The sequence below is a fragment of the Natrix helvetica genome, assembly GCF_964273705.1.
Source record: "Natrix helvetica genome assembly, chromosome: 6".
In the NCBI taxonomy this organism is placed as follows: Eukaryota; Metazoa; Chordata; class Lepidosauria; order Squamata; family Natricidae; genus Natrix; species Natrix helvetica.
The window spans coordinates 48,809,673-48,823,237 of NC_138553.1; the positions used below are offsets into that span (position 1 = coordinate 48,809,673).

Sequence of the window (13,565 nt, forward strand, 5' to 3'; positions counted from 1 at the left end):
GGAACAGCTTGCATTCAGAAGTTGTGAGAGCTTCATCATTGGAAGCTTTCAAGAAGAGAATGGACTGCCATCTGTCAAAAATGGTATAGGGTCTGATTGGGCAGAGGATTGGATTAGATGACCTACCAGGTCCAGAAGCACAGCCATTGAAGCTGCTGAAGTTGGGACAGCTCCAGAACCGGAGGAAAATGGAAAGAGAAAGTGTGTCCATCTGGTGAGGAAATCTTACACTACCCCCCCCCCCCAAACTAAAGATAAATTAAATTTGAAAACAGAAGAGAACAAGCAGGAAAATTAAGCTACACTAGACAATGTGTTATCCTTTTTTTAAAATTTTCTTTTACGGATGGAACGTTTGCAAATGTTTCCTAGTCATTAAATTGAACGGATTAGTTTTTCTTCATGTACTTTTTATATTCTTTTTTTATACCTATGGATTAAAATCTTTTTCCTTATTTTTATAATGCTGGATTGGACAGGGGCTTTTTGCTCCATTTAAGAATTTTGTTTTCTTTAAGCCTGGAATATAAAGAAGATATAAAAGGAATACAAAGAGGGCTGTAATAACAGAGGGAAAGGAAGTAACACTGCCACTTGGAGGCTGGGGGCTTGGAAATATTGTCTTTTCTTTTTTTTTTCTCTTTGATCATTTGACTTTGCATTTCAAGGTTCCTCAACTTGTTTACAAAGAATGATAGTGAGAAGAGCATGAGTTGTTTATACAGGTGCTCTTCAGGAGCTTTATTGGCAGCTGGAATGGAGTGAAAACAAAACCTTGTCTTGAAATATTATAAATGAACTTGCTTTAAATTTAATAAAAAGTTTTGCCGGAGTGGCAGTGTTTACAAGTTGGAAGAATGGTGCAACATGAAAAAGAAACCTTAACATTGCAAAAGATTATGTTTGAAATTCAAAAATTATTAGAAGTAACAGAGAAAATTGAGAAGAGATTGGAGAACATAGATCATAGAACAGTAAACTTTGATGGAAAAATTGAGGATGTTCATCAAATGAAGAAAGTGGAGGTCAGAGTTGTAAAAACTGAATGAAAAATAAACAAAGACACAGGAAAATTGTTGATTGACAGTGAACTGAGCGTGGTTGGAAATGGAAAGAGTGGAATATGGAAAGGGGGTAGATGGACTGGAGCTCTACCCCAGATTTCAAAGTATAGAAGAAGAAAAGAGAAGAATCAATGAAACTAAGGAGAGAAATTTTGTCAGAAGCACTAGTGATAACCAAAGATAAGCTGATCGAAGAAGCAGATGGAAGGTTTCAAGCTTATACAAGAGATGCAATAAGCAATAAGTTGCGAAGAGAAGTCCATACAAAACTTACTAAGGAAATAACCAGAATACTAATGCCACAAATGGCAAGAGACATAAGACTGCACTATTACTGGAAAGACACAGGTTGATGTAATGAAAGCTTATAATAAAAAATTAAGTTAAATTTAGTTAATTTAGAGCATTATGTATAAAATGAAGTGATAATGGATAGTTAAATAATTGATTGATACTGATAATGCATATATATGTATTGGTTTAATAATAGGAAATTTGATATAAATTGCAAATGGTGACAACGAAAGGAGGTTTAGAAACTCTGTTATTAAATATAACCAATTTTTATTTAGAACATGTTATAAAGATGTAATGTTACTGGATGATATTTGGAAGAGCTAATGGAATGCCCTTATGTGGTTTTGCTTTAAATCTGGAATATTTTATATAAAAGGATGTAAAAACAATTATAGTCAAATGAAGGTTGAGGTATGATGATAGTAATATATATATATATATATATATATATATATATATATATATATATGTATGTATGTATGTATGTATGTATGTATGTATGTATGTATGTATGTATGTATGTATGTATGTATGTATGTATGTATGTTGTAATTGTACTGATAAATGATAGTCATACCAGGGGTTGTAACATAAATACATACATACATACATACATACATACATACATACATATATATATATATATACACACACATACATACATACATACATACATATATGCTGGTTTTGTTGTATTCGGGTCTTTTCCCGTGTAAGGTTGAGATTGTCTTTGCAACGTTTCGGCAGGATCTCACCTGCCATTTTCAAAGCGTGGGCTCAAAATGTGGGCTCACATTTTGAGCCCACGCTTGAAGATGGCAGGTGAGATCCTGCCGAAACATGTCGACATTCACCGGTGAATGTTGGTGAATGTCGACATTCACCGGTGAATGTTGGTGAATGTCGACATTCACCGGTGAATGTCGACACATACCAATTTCGGTCTTTCACAGTGATATATATATAACGAGTCAGCGTAACGCTTTACTTTTGCTTTTCAATTCGCGGTCCTGGAAACTACTCGTTCTAACCGCGCAGGATCGCAGGTTTTTTAAAAAAAGAAGTCCGCGAATAGAAGACGCTTAAAAGGAAGCGAGGAGCCGAGGTGTCGAGAGGATAAGGGTATTAGGGTAAGGGTGTCGAGAGGATAAGGGTATTTAGCAAATATTTCGGACATACACCAAGCGACTATGTGAATGTTGACATTCACCGGTGAATGTCGACATTCACCAGATTTCGGACTTTCACAGTAACATATATATATATGTTACTATATATATATATATATGATTTAAAATATATGATTTGATATGAATTGTAGGTGATGAATGTGGAAGGGATGCACAGAAGTTTTTATAACCAATCGACACACTTTCTACAATTTGTAATGGAAGATGGTTTTGTGGTTTTTTTGTTTTTTATCTGTTTGTGTTTATTCAAAAATAAAAAAATTCTTTAGAAAAAAAGAATAATCGATGCAAGCAAATCAAAATCAACAGCTAGGATTAGGCTGTTGTATAATGTATGCCAGAAAACTGACTTTAAAACCTGTAGTTAATGGTACCATTACCAAATTGAATTATCTTATGCAGGATGTGGAATAAGTCTGGTTAACACAAACAGGGGACTGAGAGTTCTAATACTTCCTTAGACATGAAAGCCAGTTGGATGACTCTGGGTCAGTTGCTCTCTCAACCCAACCTACCTCAGAGGGTAAGACAACAGTCCTTCTCCTGTGCGCTGCTTGGAGAATCCAAGCATGGGATATACCCAAGCTTAATGTCCTATGGGCGAAAGGACAGATTGTCCAGGGCCCTTTCAGCTTCGTGGATCGCCTATAGGACCCTCTGCCCAAATGATGCCTCAGCCAAGGCAAACGAGTCAAGTTTATAATTTTTGATGAACGGTGATGGGGAGGCCCATGTGGCTGCCCTGCATATTTCCTCCACTGATGCTTGCGTAGCCCAGGCGGCTGTAATGGCTGCGCTGCAAGTGGAGTGAGCCGTGATATGACCAGGTGGCTGTTTGGACTGGTGTTCATAGGATAGGTTATACAGGCCCTCAACCATCTGCCAATAATAGATGAGGACATTTTCTTGCCCATCGAGGAGGGCTGAAAGGATACAAATAATGACTCTATTCGTCAGAAGGATGCCATCCTCTTGATGTAGCCCTTCTGACATCCAATGTATGCCACCGTTTTTAGTGGGATGAGTGGCATTGGGGAAAAAGTCAGATAAAATAATCTCGAGACCTGTGAAAATGAGAGTTCACTTTAGTCATGAATGAGGGATCCAGTCTGAGGATGACCCTATCAGGCCGCATGATGCACAGATTCTCTCGGACAGATAGAGCTGCCAGCTCTGAGATATGCCTTGCGGAAGTGATTGCCACAAGGAAGGGGACTTTAAGTGTCAGGTGACGAAGGCTAGAAGTCTTCAGTGGTTCAAATGGTGAATTGATGAGACCCCGCAAGACCAGGGTATGATCCCATGTAGGATACCGGTGAATTACTGGTGCTTGCAGATTCATTGCACCCCGAAGAAAGCTGGACACCTGTGGATGTCTGGAGAGAGTGAGGTTGGAACTGGATTGTAGAATCATTGACAAGGCTGTGACATGCATTCGAAGAGTGTTTGGGGCGAGCCCCTTGTCCAGTCCGTGTTGTAGAAATTCCAACATCGGTGGGTGGGGGTGGCTGAGGTTGGGTTGATGGAATTGACGGAGCACCACCTGCAGAAAGTAGCCCAGGGAGGAGAATACAGTTCATAGAGTCATGCCTGGAAGCCTGTATGGTCTGGATTTCCCCTGTCTCAGGAGGTCTCAGGAAGTCCCTCTCAAGTGCCAGACGGTTAACTGGAGCCACTGAGGGTCTGGGTGTTCCAGCGCCCCCTGGCTGAGAGAGATCCTCTCCTGGGATATTCTCCATGGGCGGGAGACAGACAAGCTGACTAAGTCTGCGAACCACGGACACCTGGGCCAGTAAGGAGTGACCAACAGCACATCCACCCCCTCTGTGAGTATCTTCCTGATCACTCAAGGAATCACGGCAAGTGGAGGAAAGGCATATAGAAGGCCCCTTGGCCAATGGCTGTGAAGGGCATCTGTCCCTTCCGCTCCTGGTGTCGGAAACCTGGAGTAATATCTCAGCAGCTGAGCATTCTCCGGTCAGGTGAACAGATCCACTTGTGGACGGCCGAATCTGTCAGACAGTTGTAGAAAGAGAGCCAGATGGAGGCGCCGTTCCGTGTGGTCGATGGTAGACCTGCTGAGCCAATCCGCCTGTGTTGGTTGTTCCCGAGATGTGCTCGGCTCGAATGGATAGAAGGCGGGTCTCCGCCTCCTGCATCAGGGTCTTGGAATGCGTGTCCCCTGGAGGTTCACGTGGGCTTTGGTGGCCACATTGTCTGTGAGCAGGAGGACGTGTTGGCCGATCATTCGATCTTTGAAATGTCGTAGATCCAGGTGATCGGCCCTGAGCTCCAGCCAATTGATGCTGTTCTCCAGCTCCTCCTGTAACCAGCGCCCCTGTGACATTTGGGACTGGATGTGTGCGCCCCAATCAAACAGGCTGGCATCTGATGTTACAGTCACTCGAAGGGCTCCTTGAAGTGGCATCCTTTCCTGATGGCTGGGGAAGTCCACTAAAGAAGAGAGTTGCAAACTCAAGGAGGAATCCACACCTTGATGTTGGAGTTGCTTCTCTTGGCTCGTTGGTACGGCAGTAGAAGCCACTGTAATAGACGGGCGTGCAATCTTGCCCAGGGAATGACCAACAAGCAAGAGATCATTTTCCCAAGTAAGCAGGAAAGCATTATCTGTGGCACTGTTGTTGCAATCGGATGGTTGCGATCATCGATCATAGGCTGGATTGCCGTTCTGGGGACAGCGTGACCCTGCAGGATATAGTGTCAATCACAGCCCCCAAGTCAAGAGTCTGGTGGTTGGATTGAGATGACTTTTTTCCATGTTCACTGAAAATCCATAGTTCTGTAGGATGAGCATCGTGGTGCACAGATCCCGCTGCGCCTGCCGGCCAGACGATGACTAGATGAGGATGTTGTCCAGGTAACACTGCACGCGCACCAGTCGAGACGTAGGTGCACTGCTATTGTGACTAACAGTTTTGTGAAGGTTCTGGGGGTCAATAACAGGCCGAATGGCAGGGCCCGATACTGGAAGTGGTGCCCTGCATAATGGAACCTAAGGAACCTTCGATGGGATGGGTGGATGGGTACGTGCAGGTAAGCCTCCCTGAGATTGATTGATGTCAGCAGATCCCCCTCCCAAATGCTGCCCAGGATGGAGTTTAGGGACTGCATTTTGAAGCATTTGTACGCTACGTGGGAGTTGAGCCATTTTAGATCTAAGCTGGCTCTGCACACACACACACACACACAAGCTCTTGGGAACTAGGATTAGTATCGAATAGAATCCTAGACCCTCCTGGCCCAGTGGAACTGATTCGATTGCCCTGATGTCTAGAAGGTGAAGCCCTCTTGGAGGGATTCCTGGAGGTGGGGGCAGCTGAAGAAGTGACAGGGGGGGGAGGAATTCTATGGTAAGGCCCAGCCTCACTGTCTATAATACCCAGGAATCCGTGGTCATCTCCTGCCACTGGGTAGGAAGGCCTGGAGACGACCTCCAATGGGCAGAGTGAGATGGGAGTCACTTCACCCGCCGAAGGGCTTGATGATAGCCCCACAGAAGGGTCATCTGCCATAGGGCTGTTGCCTGCCCCTGTACCTAAAGGACTGTCTGTCCTGCTACCTATTGGCTCCCTGGGAGTATGGTCACTGAAACGGAGGAGCAGGTGATCCAGATTCAGCCTGGCAAAAGGGCTGCCTGCGGTAATATGGGGAAGGTCTGTTATCAGCTCATTTACGAGGTATTGATAGGGCCTTCTTTTTATCTTTAGTCTCCACTAATACTGGATCAAGAGCTCTTTCGCCAAAGAGCTTATCCCCTTTAAAGGGGGCCAAGGGTAGACGCCATTTTGAGAGCATGTCTGCCTGCCAGTGGCAGAGCCACGCCATCCTTCTAGAGGTGACATTGGTGACTAAAGCTCTGGATGCGAATTTTGCCGCGTTAAGCATTGCATCCGCCAAATATTCTGTAGCTGTTGTCAGTTTGTTTAGATCCTGGCGGAGCCTGGCATCCTCCTGGGGAATCTAATCCAAAAGTTGGCACAACCACATTAAGGTGGCCCTATTGAAGAATGAGGCTGAGGTGGTTTACCGAATGGCCCAGGATGAGGCCTGGTGTACCTAGCGGAATGAGGTTTCCACTTTCTTATCCTCTGCCTTCAGCCCTTCCATGAGGTTGGAAGGAATGAGTGCCGAAGACATGAGAAAGGCTACCGGGGTGTCTACTCTAGGCCATTGGAGGAAGTTTTCTAACTCAGGACCTACAGAATATAGTCTCTTGTTGCACTTGCTAGGGGCTGGAATGGTGGCAGGCTGGACCCACTGGTGTTGGACAATGTCCACAAATAGCTGGGGTGCAGGTACCACCTTGTGTTCAGAGGGAGGTTCCGAGAACAAGCCGGTTTTCTGAGCCAACAGTGCCTTGGGTTGACTGGTTACTGACCTGGTCTTGTGAAGTAAAGATTTAAATAGTGCAGGCTTAAAGAGGCCTTTACAGGCTGGCTTATCCGGGGTCAGGTCCTCATCGTACAATAGGACCTTTTCTGTGGCCTCCTCCTCCCCTGCCAGTGAGTCCTCACTGCGCACTGATGGTTTGGGCGAGGAAGGAGCCTGAGTTTGGAGGGGGTTCTCCTGTCTTTGGGTCTGGCTACCTGTGGCTAGGTAGACAGGTAAAAGAGGGGCTCTAATCTCCCTTCTCTGGAAAGCTAGCTCTACCCCCTATAGAATCACTTCAGATATGTAAACCTGAAGTTCCTTGGTTAGGCCCGGGACCTCGGGTGGGTGAAGGCCTACCTCTGCAGAAGTAGCCGTAGTCGAAAGTTCAGCCACCATTATGCTTACTGGCAGATGCTCTCCTGGTATTTGAAGGTCTTGAAAGGGAGAAAAATCCTCCTCAAAGCAAGCTGCCTAAAAGGCTGTGACTCGGAAATATTGTCATGTGGCCCCATAGGAATATTGTCAACGGACTGCCTCAAAAGAGGCTGTGCGTCCTGTAGTGCCTTCTGCGCATTGGCAAATTGTTTCTCTAATGCCTTAAGGCATCTGATGGCATCTCTATAAGAGGCAGAAGATGAATTGTGGGACGAAGCTTTGGACTTCCCGGATTTCGAAGGCCCTTTAGAGATGGACTTGGTCCTATTTGCTCTTGGTGGAGGTTGAGCTAAGGAGGAAGGGCTTGGGCGAGGTTCCTCCAGCTCTGTACTGCGGTCAGACATGCTGATACCGGACCACCCTTCTTATTACTTCCTTAGTGCGATGTCAGGAACTGCACCTCTTCAGTGCACTGTTAGGAGCTGCAAAGATGGTGGCAGACCTCAGCCATGCCGGGGTGTGACCGAGTACTCGGACAGGGAGGCCCCAGGGATGGGTTGTATCTGCACCCAGGCAGCCTCATTCGAGGGCACTGGCGCAGGCCAGCAATGAGGGCAGCCTGGTAAGGAAGGTGGTTTGGCTGTTCAGGATGACTTGGCAGTCAGAAGGTCTTGGCAGTCGTCGCATTGTTCTTTGCTTTGGAGACAATGAAAGTCAGCTAACAGGAAAACTCGTAAACCTAGCTTACCAAGATCAAAAAAAATGAGAGCTGCCTGGATCGCACCAGTGGTGGCCGCCCTACTCGTGTGTCTCAGTTTCCTTGCAAGAGGACGGAGGGCAGCGGCGCGTCCTGCGCTGGCCCTGCAACGTCCTCCTGGCTCTTGCTCCTAGCCGTGAAGTCTTTTAAATTGGTTCGAGAGCTGCCAGCACGAAAGCAAGGAAATGCGCCGCAGCAGTCTCCCAAGGTGGCGGCCGGCATGAAAACTGATACTGTGGCGTCGGCTAAACAGGGCAAAAATCCTCAGGGGCCGAAACTCACCCCGCAGTCGGTTTGGCCGACGGCCGCTTGCCCCGCCAGATACCTGAAACAGTCATTTCTTCAGCGAAATGCTCGGCAGGCAACAAGTGCTTTGACAGCTGCTATGCCAGCCGTGAAGCAGCTGCAGTTGACTGCGTGTTGAGCAATTTGACAGCTAAAAGGAAAAATTAGCTAAAAATCTTCTCTAGCTGTTTGCTGCCCTAGAATCAAGCAGAAATATTCTAATTCAGTTTACTCTGCTCAGTAATCGAGGAGAGAATCAAAGTCACATCTAATGGGCTTGACTGAGTTGATAAAACTGAGGCAGTCAAGCCTAGGAGGCGTGGCCAAAGATTCTAAATTAACTCAGTCACCGGGCAGACAACTGAAGTTGAACCCATGTTTGGATTCTCCAAGCAGCGCACAGGAGAATATACGTGTCATCATTTATCGCATTTTTAATCACATCAAGTGCTGACTTTAGGGACACAAGATTAACACTTCTGTCCCAAGCAGACATGCTACCTAATCATAATAAATACTATACATAAAAAGCTTACCAATGTCATCTTTAGCTTGTCAGTAACATCTGAATTGTATATTTGGACTTTTTCCTTGATTGCTTCCTTGGTGAGGTAATTATGAGTTTCTCTCTCCTTCTGAACATCCTAGAACAAAAAGATAGTAAAATATTAATTTTACTACAATTAAAAAGTAAAACTATGAACTGGGGATCTATACAAGGTAGAGCACAACAAACATTTTTAAAAAATATTGATTGAAAGCTGCATAATAAAATGACAGCATTACATCCTGCAAACATTTACTATGAAATTAGCCTTTTTTTCTTTAATGGCTTTTGACAGAAAAGAAAAGGAAGTTACATATATATGCTGTCTAAAACCAAAAAAAATATGACTTTGGATGGGAAAAAATGAATATCTGGGTCTGAAGACAAGGCAGAAAAGAAGTTCTACTCGTGGTTTCAAAACTTGCTTGGCTCAAATATTCTCAATCAATACATTCTAATATTACAGGAATCCAACTCATAAAAAGAATACATTCAAGACATTTTGCTGATTTGTATGCAAAATGAACCCAATAAATATTTTTATCAAATATTGTACTGGCACATCTCATCAAAGCTATTTAAGGTCTGCATTTATGCATTTATGTCTCTCTTTGAATCATTAAAAATTTAGGAATCAATGATATAACTAATAGCATTGAAAATTCAGAACTGTTATAGAACATACTGATTCATTAGCAAGATTCAGGGTATTATTGGTTTGTCTAAAAAGTGATTGGTACATAGAATTTCTAGGATACCAAACCTCTAGCCATAAGTTACAATTAGTTGTGAAGAGGGAAGTACATTCACAAGGTTAAAAGTAAAGGTAAAGATTCCCCCGCACATACGTGCCAGTCGTTTTCAGCTCTAGGGGGCAGTGCTCATCTCCGTTTCAAAGCCGAAGAGCCAGCGCTGTCCGAAGACATCTCCTTGGTAATGTGGCTGGCATAACTAAACACCAAAGGCGCACGTAGTGCTGTTACATTTCTACCAAAGTGGTTCCTATTTGTTCTACTTGCACTTTTACATGCTTTCGAACTGCTAGGTTGACAGAAGCTGGGACAAGTAACAGGAGCTCACTCCATTACGTGGCACTAGGGATTCAAATTGCTGAACTGCCAACCTTTGGATCAACACCTTATCACAAGGCCATAGATATCAATTGATTTAGTAACTGTATCTGGGTTTAGTAAAATAATTTTGAAATCTGCTGGCCTTGGAGAAGAATGAACTTAAAATTTTGAAAACCACACAAACATATATAATATTCATATAAAAGCACACATTACCCTTACCAAAAACCTTTGTTTTTGGGTAAACTAGTTCTACAATAGACTGTGACTGTTCTTTCTTTTGCAAACTATAATGGAAAGCTAAAATGTAAAAGAAAATCAAAAATACAAAATAATTCTGTTTGTGTTTGAATATAAGTGAATGAGAGAAAACTTAATATGTACTTGTGATAGTAATGCTGAACAAGTTTATCATGATCTCATTCCAAAATCACTGGTTTTGCCATACCCTATATGGCAGTGCTTTAACTGTTGGCATGCAACTCATTTCTAAATAGAGTTGGTTGTTTAAACTTTGAAGGCTAAATTGCAAGAACGCAGTTTAGAGTTTTTATACAAGATTTACAACATGAGGAACACTAGTTTACCTATCCCGCTCAATAAAATAAGAATACATTTTTTCTGTAGTGCAACTTTTTTATCTGATTCTAACAGATTTTAATATGATGATCAAAATAGAATAAAATTTTATTTCTAAGTTTTTTCATACACCTTTTTGACTGTCCTGCATATTTTGCATGAAGGATACAATTTTTTGCTTTGACCAATCTGGCCAAGGTGCCTGAAAGTCTAGTTTTGTACCTTTTCTTTTGACAAGAAGGCATAAAGGGAAGTTGGAGAAAGCCGTATTTAATCATCTAGCAAATATGCAAACTGTTCAAGATGCACGAAACATAGATTGGGGTTCATATATTTTCCTTATACAGATTCTCAATGTACAACCAAAACTGAGCATGGAATTATGGTCATAAGTTGTTGTGGTTGTTAAGTAAAGCACTCATGATCACCTCACTCAATGATCATAAACCCAGCTCACCCCACTGCAGTAGTTAAGCAACTGTACAGGTCATTAAGTGTAGCATGGGATGCTTAAAGAGGTGGGGGAGGCTCTGGGATACTTTGAGCAGGCCAGTTCCACACTGTGGCACCCTCCCCAACTCTGGCTTGTGCCAGACCTCTCAGGGCCTCTCCTTAAAGTCCCTCCTTGCACAGCTTCCCACCTTGCTAAGTTCCCGCAGGCCTTGAGCCTCCTCCCCACCCATCATGCCTTGCTTCACTTACCTCTTTCAAAGATTCCTTTCCAAAAAAGTGCCCAGTCAGTGCAACGCACAACCATCCTGCAAAGGCCACTTCACACTATTCTGTAGGTACCGTTCACATGCTGAAAACTGAACACTTCCACAGTAAGAAATTGCAGGAATGGTGGCTGCTTCCAGAATGATGCAAGGCAGATTCTACAAAAGTCTGCATGATGTGACATTCGCTGAGTGGTATTTTTGAAATTTAGTTTTCAGAAGAGTAAACTGGAGCAAGACATGATGGTGTAGGGAAGAGGCCCAAGGCTGCAGGACCTAGCAGGGTAGGCATGTCCAGGAACTAGGCACGAAGAACCCAGTGGGGCAGGAGGGATGAGCAAGTTATGCAGAGCAGTTGCAGCATCCCTGAAATCAGTTTGCAAGCACCCGAATTGTGATTACGGGACCATGGGAGCACTTTACCCCATGCTATATCCTATGCCAGTGACGGCGAACCTTTTTCACCTCGGGTGCCAAAAGCATGCACACACTATTGCATGCACTTGCGTGCCCATCTCCATAATTTAATGCCCCTCGCGCCGTGTCCCCTGTGCATGCATGCGTGATCCCCCCTGCTGCCGCACACATATGCGCACAGCTTTCCTGGAGCCTGGCGAGGGCGAAAACAGCCCCCCTGGAGGCTGGAAATGGCCCGTTTTCTGACTTCCGGTGGCACGGTAGGTTGGTTTTTCGCCCTCCCCAGGCTCCAGAGGCTTTCTAGGACCCCGGGGGGAGCGAAAAAAGGCCCAATGCACAAACCAGAAGTCTGTTTGTATGTTGGGCGGTTTTCGCCCTCCGGAGGCTTCAGGGAATAATCCGAAGCAAAAATGGCAGAAAATCAAGGCCGAAAATCAGCTGGCCAGTGCACCCACGTGTGCTGGAGCTGACAGGGCAATGCCTCATGTGCTCTCAGAAATGGCTCCACGTGCCACCTGTGGCACACATGTCATTGGTCCGCCATCATGGCCCTATGCTATGGATATAGATTGCAAGTTATTTTACATATATAAAGTTTTTTATTTTTTCATTTTCATAACATATAGCCACATGTCTACTATTACATAACCAACATCGTATTATATTAACTGTTTACATCAATTCATCTTACCATCAAGTCCCAAAAACAATTATTTGCTCTTCTGCTCTCCATGCACCATATTTGTACCCTATTCATCACTTTCTTCTCCCTCTCTCCTCCTCCTCCCTACCTCCTTTCTTCCCTCTGTCATCCTTCTCTTCTCTACTTCCCCTTCATCTCTCCTTCTCCTCTCTCCCCTTTCCACTCCTTTTTTTCCTCTCCCCCGGCCCTCTCCCTCTCTTCTTCCCTTACCTCTCTCCTCTACGTTACTACACACTCTTCATCTCATTTACTTGGTGTATTTCATCCTCTGAGCAAGCTCCATTTTATGTTGATGGTATTCCTTTTCAATATACAGTACTGTGCAAAAGTTTTAGGCAGGCATGAAAAAATGCTGTAAACAAAGAATGCTTTCAAAAATATAAATAATGATTGTTTATTTTTGTCAATTTGCAAAATGCAAAGTGAGCAAACAAAAGAAAAATCTAAATCAAATCAATATTTGGTGTGACTATCCTTTCAAAACAGCAGCAATTCTCATAGGTGCACTTGCCCAAAGCCAGGGATTCTGCAGGATTATAGTCAAGTGTATGATCAACCAATTATACCAAACAGGTGCTAATGAGCACCAATGTCACAGTAGGTTGAAACCCAGTCATGAACTGAAATAGAAACAGCTGTGTAGGAGGCTTAAAGCTGGGTGAGGAACAGCCAAACTCTGCTACCAATGTGAGGTTGTGAAAGAGAGTTTCATGTCATGGCAAGATTGAGCACAGCAACAAGACACAAGGTAGTTATACTGCATCAACAAGGTCTCTCCCAGACAAAGATTTCAAAGCAGACTGGGGTTTCAAGATGTGCTGTTCAAGCTCTTTGGAAGAAACAAAAGAAACAGGCAATTTTGAGGATAGTAGACACAGTGGTCGGCCAAGGAAACTTAGTGCAGCAGATGAAAGACACATCAAGCTTATTTCCCTTCAAAATTGGAAGATGTCCAGCAGTGCCATCAGCTCAGAACTGGCAGAAACCAGTGGGACCCAGGTACACCCATCTACTATACGGAGAAGTCTGGCCAGAAGTGGTCTTCATGGAAGAGTTGCAGCCAAAAAACCATACCTCAGACGTCTGAACAAGGCCAAGCGACTAAAGTATGCATGCAAACATAGGAACTGGCATGTGCAAAAAAATGGCATGTGCTCTGGAATGATGAGT

The 13,565-nt window shown here is 43.9% G+C and overlaps 1 protein-coding gene across 2 annotated transcripts in view; it reads right to left on the reverse strand.

Annotated features, from left to right (window-relative positions):
• The window catches only part of RASSF3 (Ras association domain family member 3), a 55,176-nt gene that overhangs the window by 14,828 nt on the left and 26,783 nt on the right, over window positions 1-13,565 (reverse strand). For both annotated transcript variants that reach the window (XM_081956998.1, XM_081956999.1), the window contains exon 2: window positions 8,897-9,004. In XM_081956998.1, the coding sequence (XP_081813124.1) occupies window positions 8,897-9,004 (108 nt within the window). The remainder of the gene's footprint in view (window positions 1-8,896; window positions 9,005-13,565) is intronic.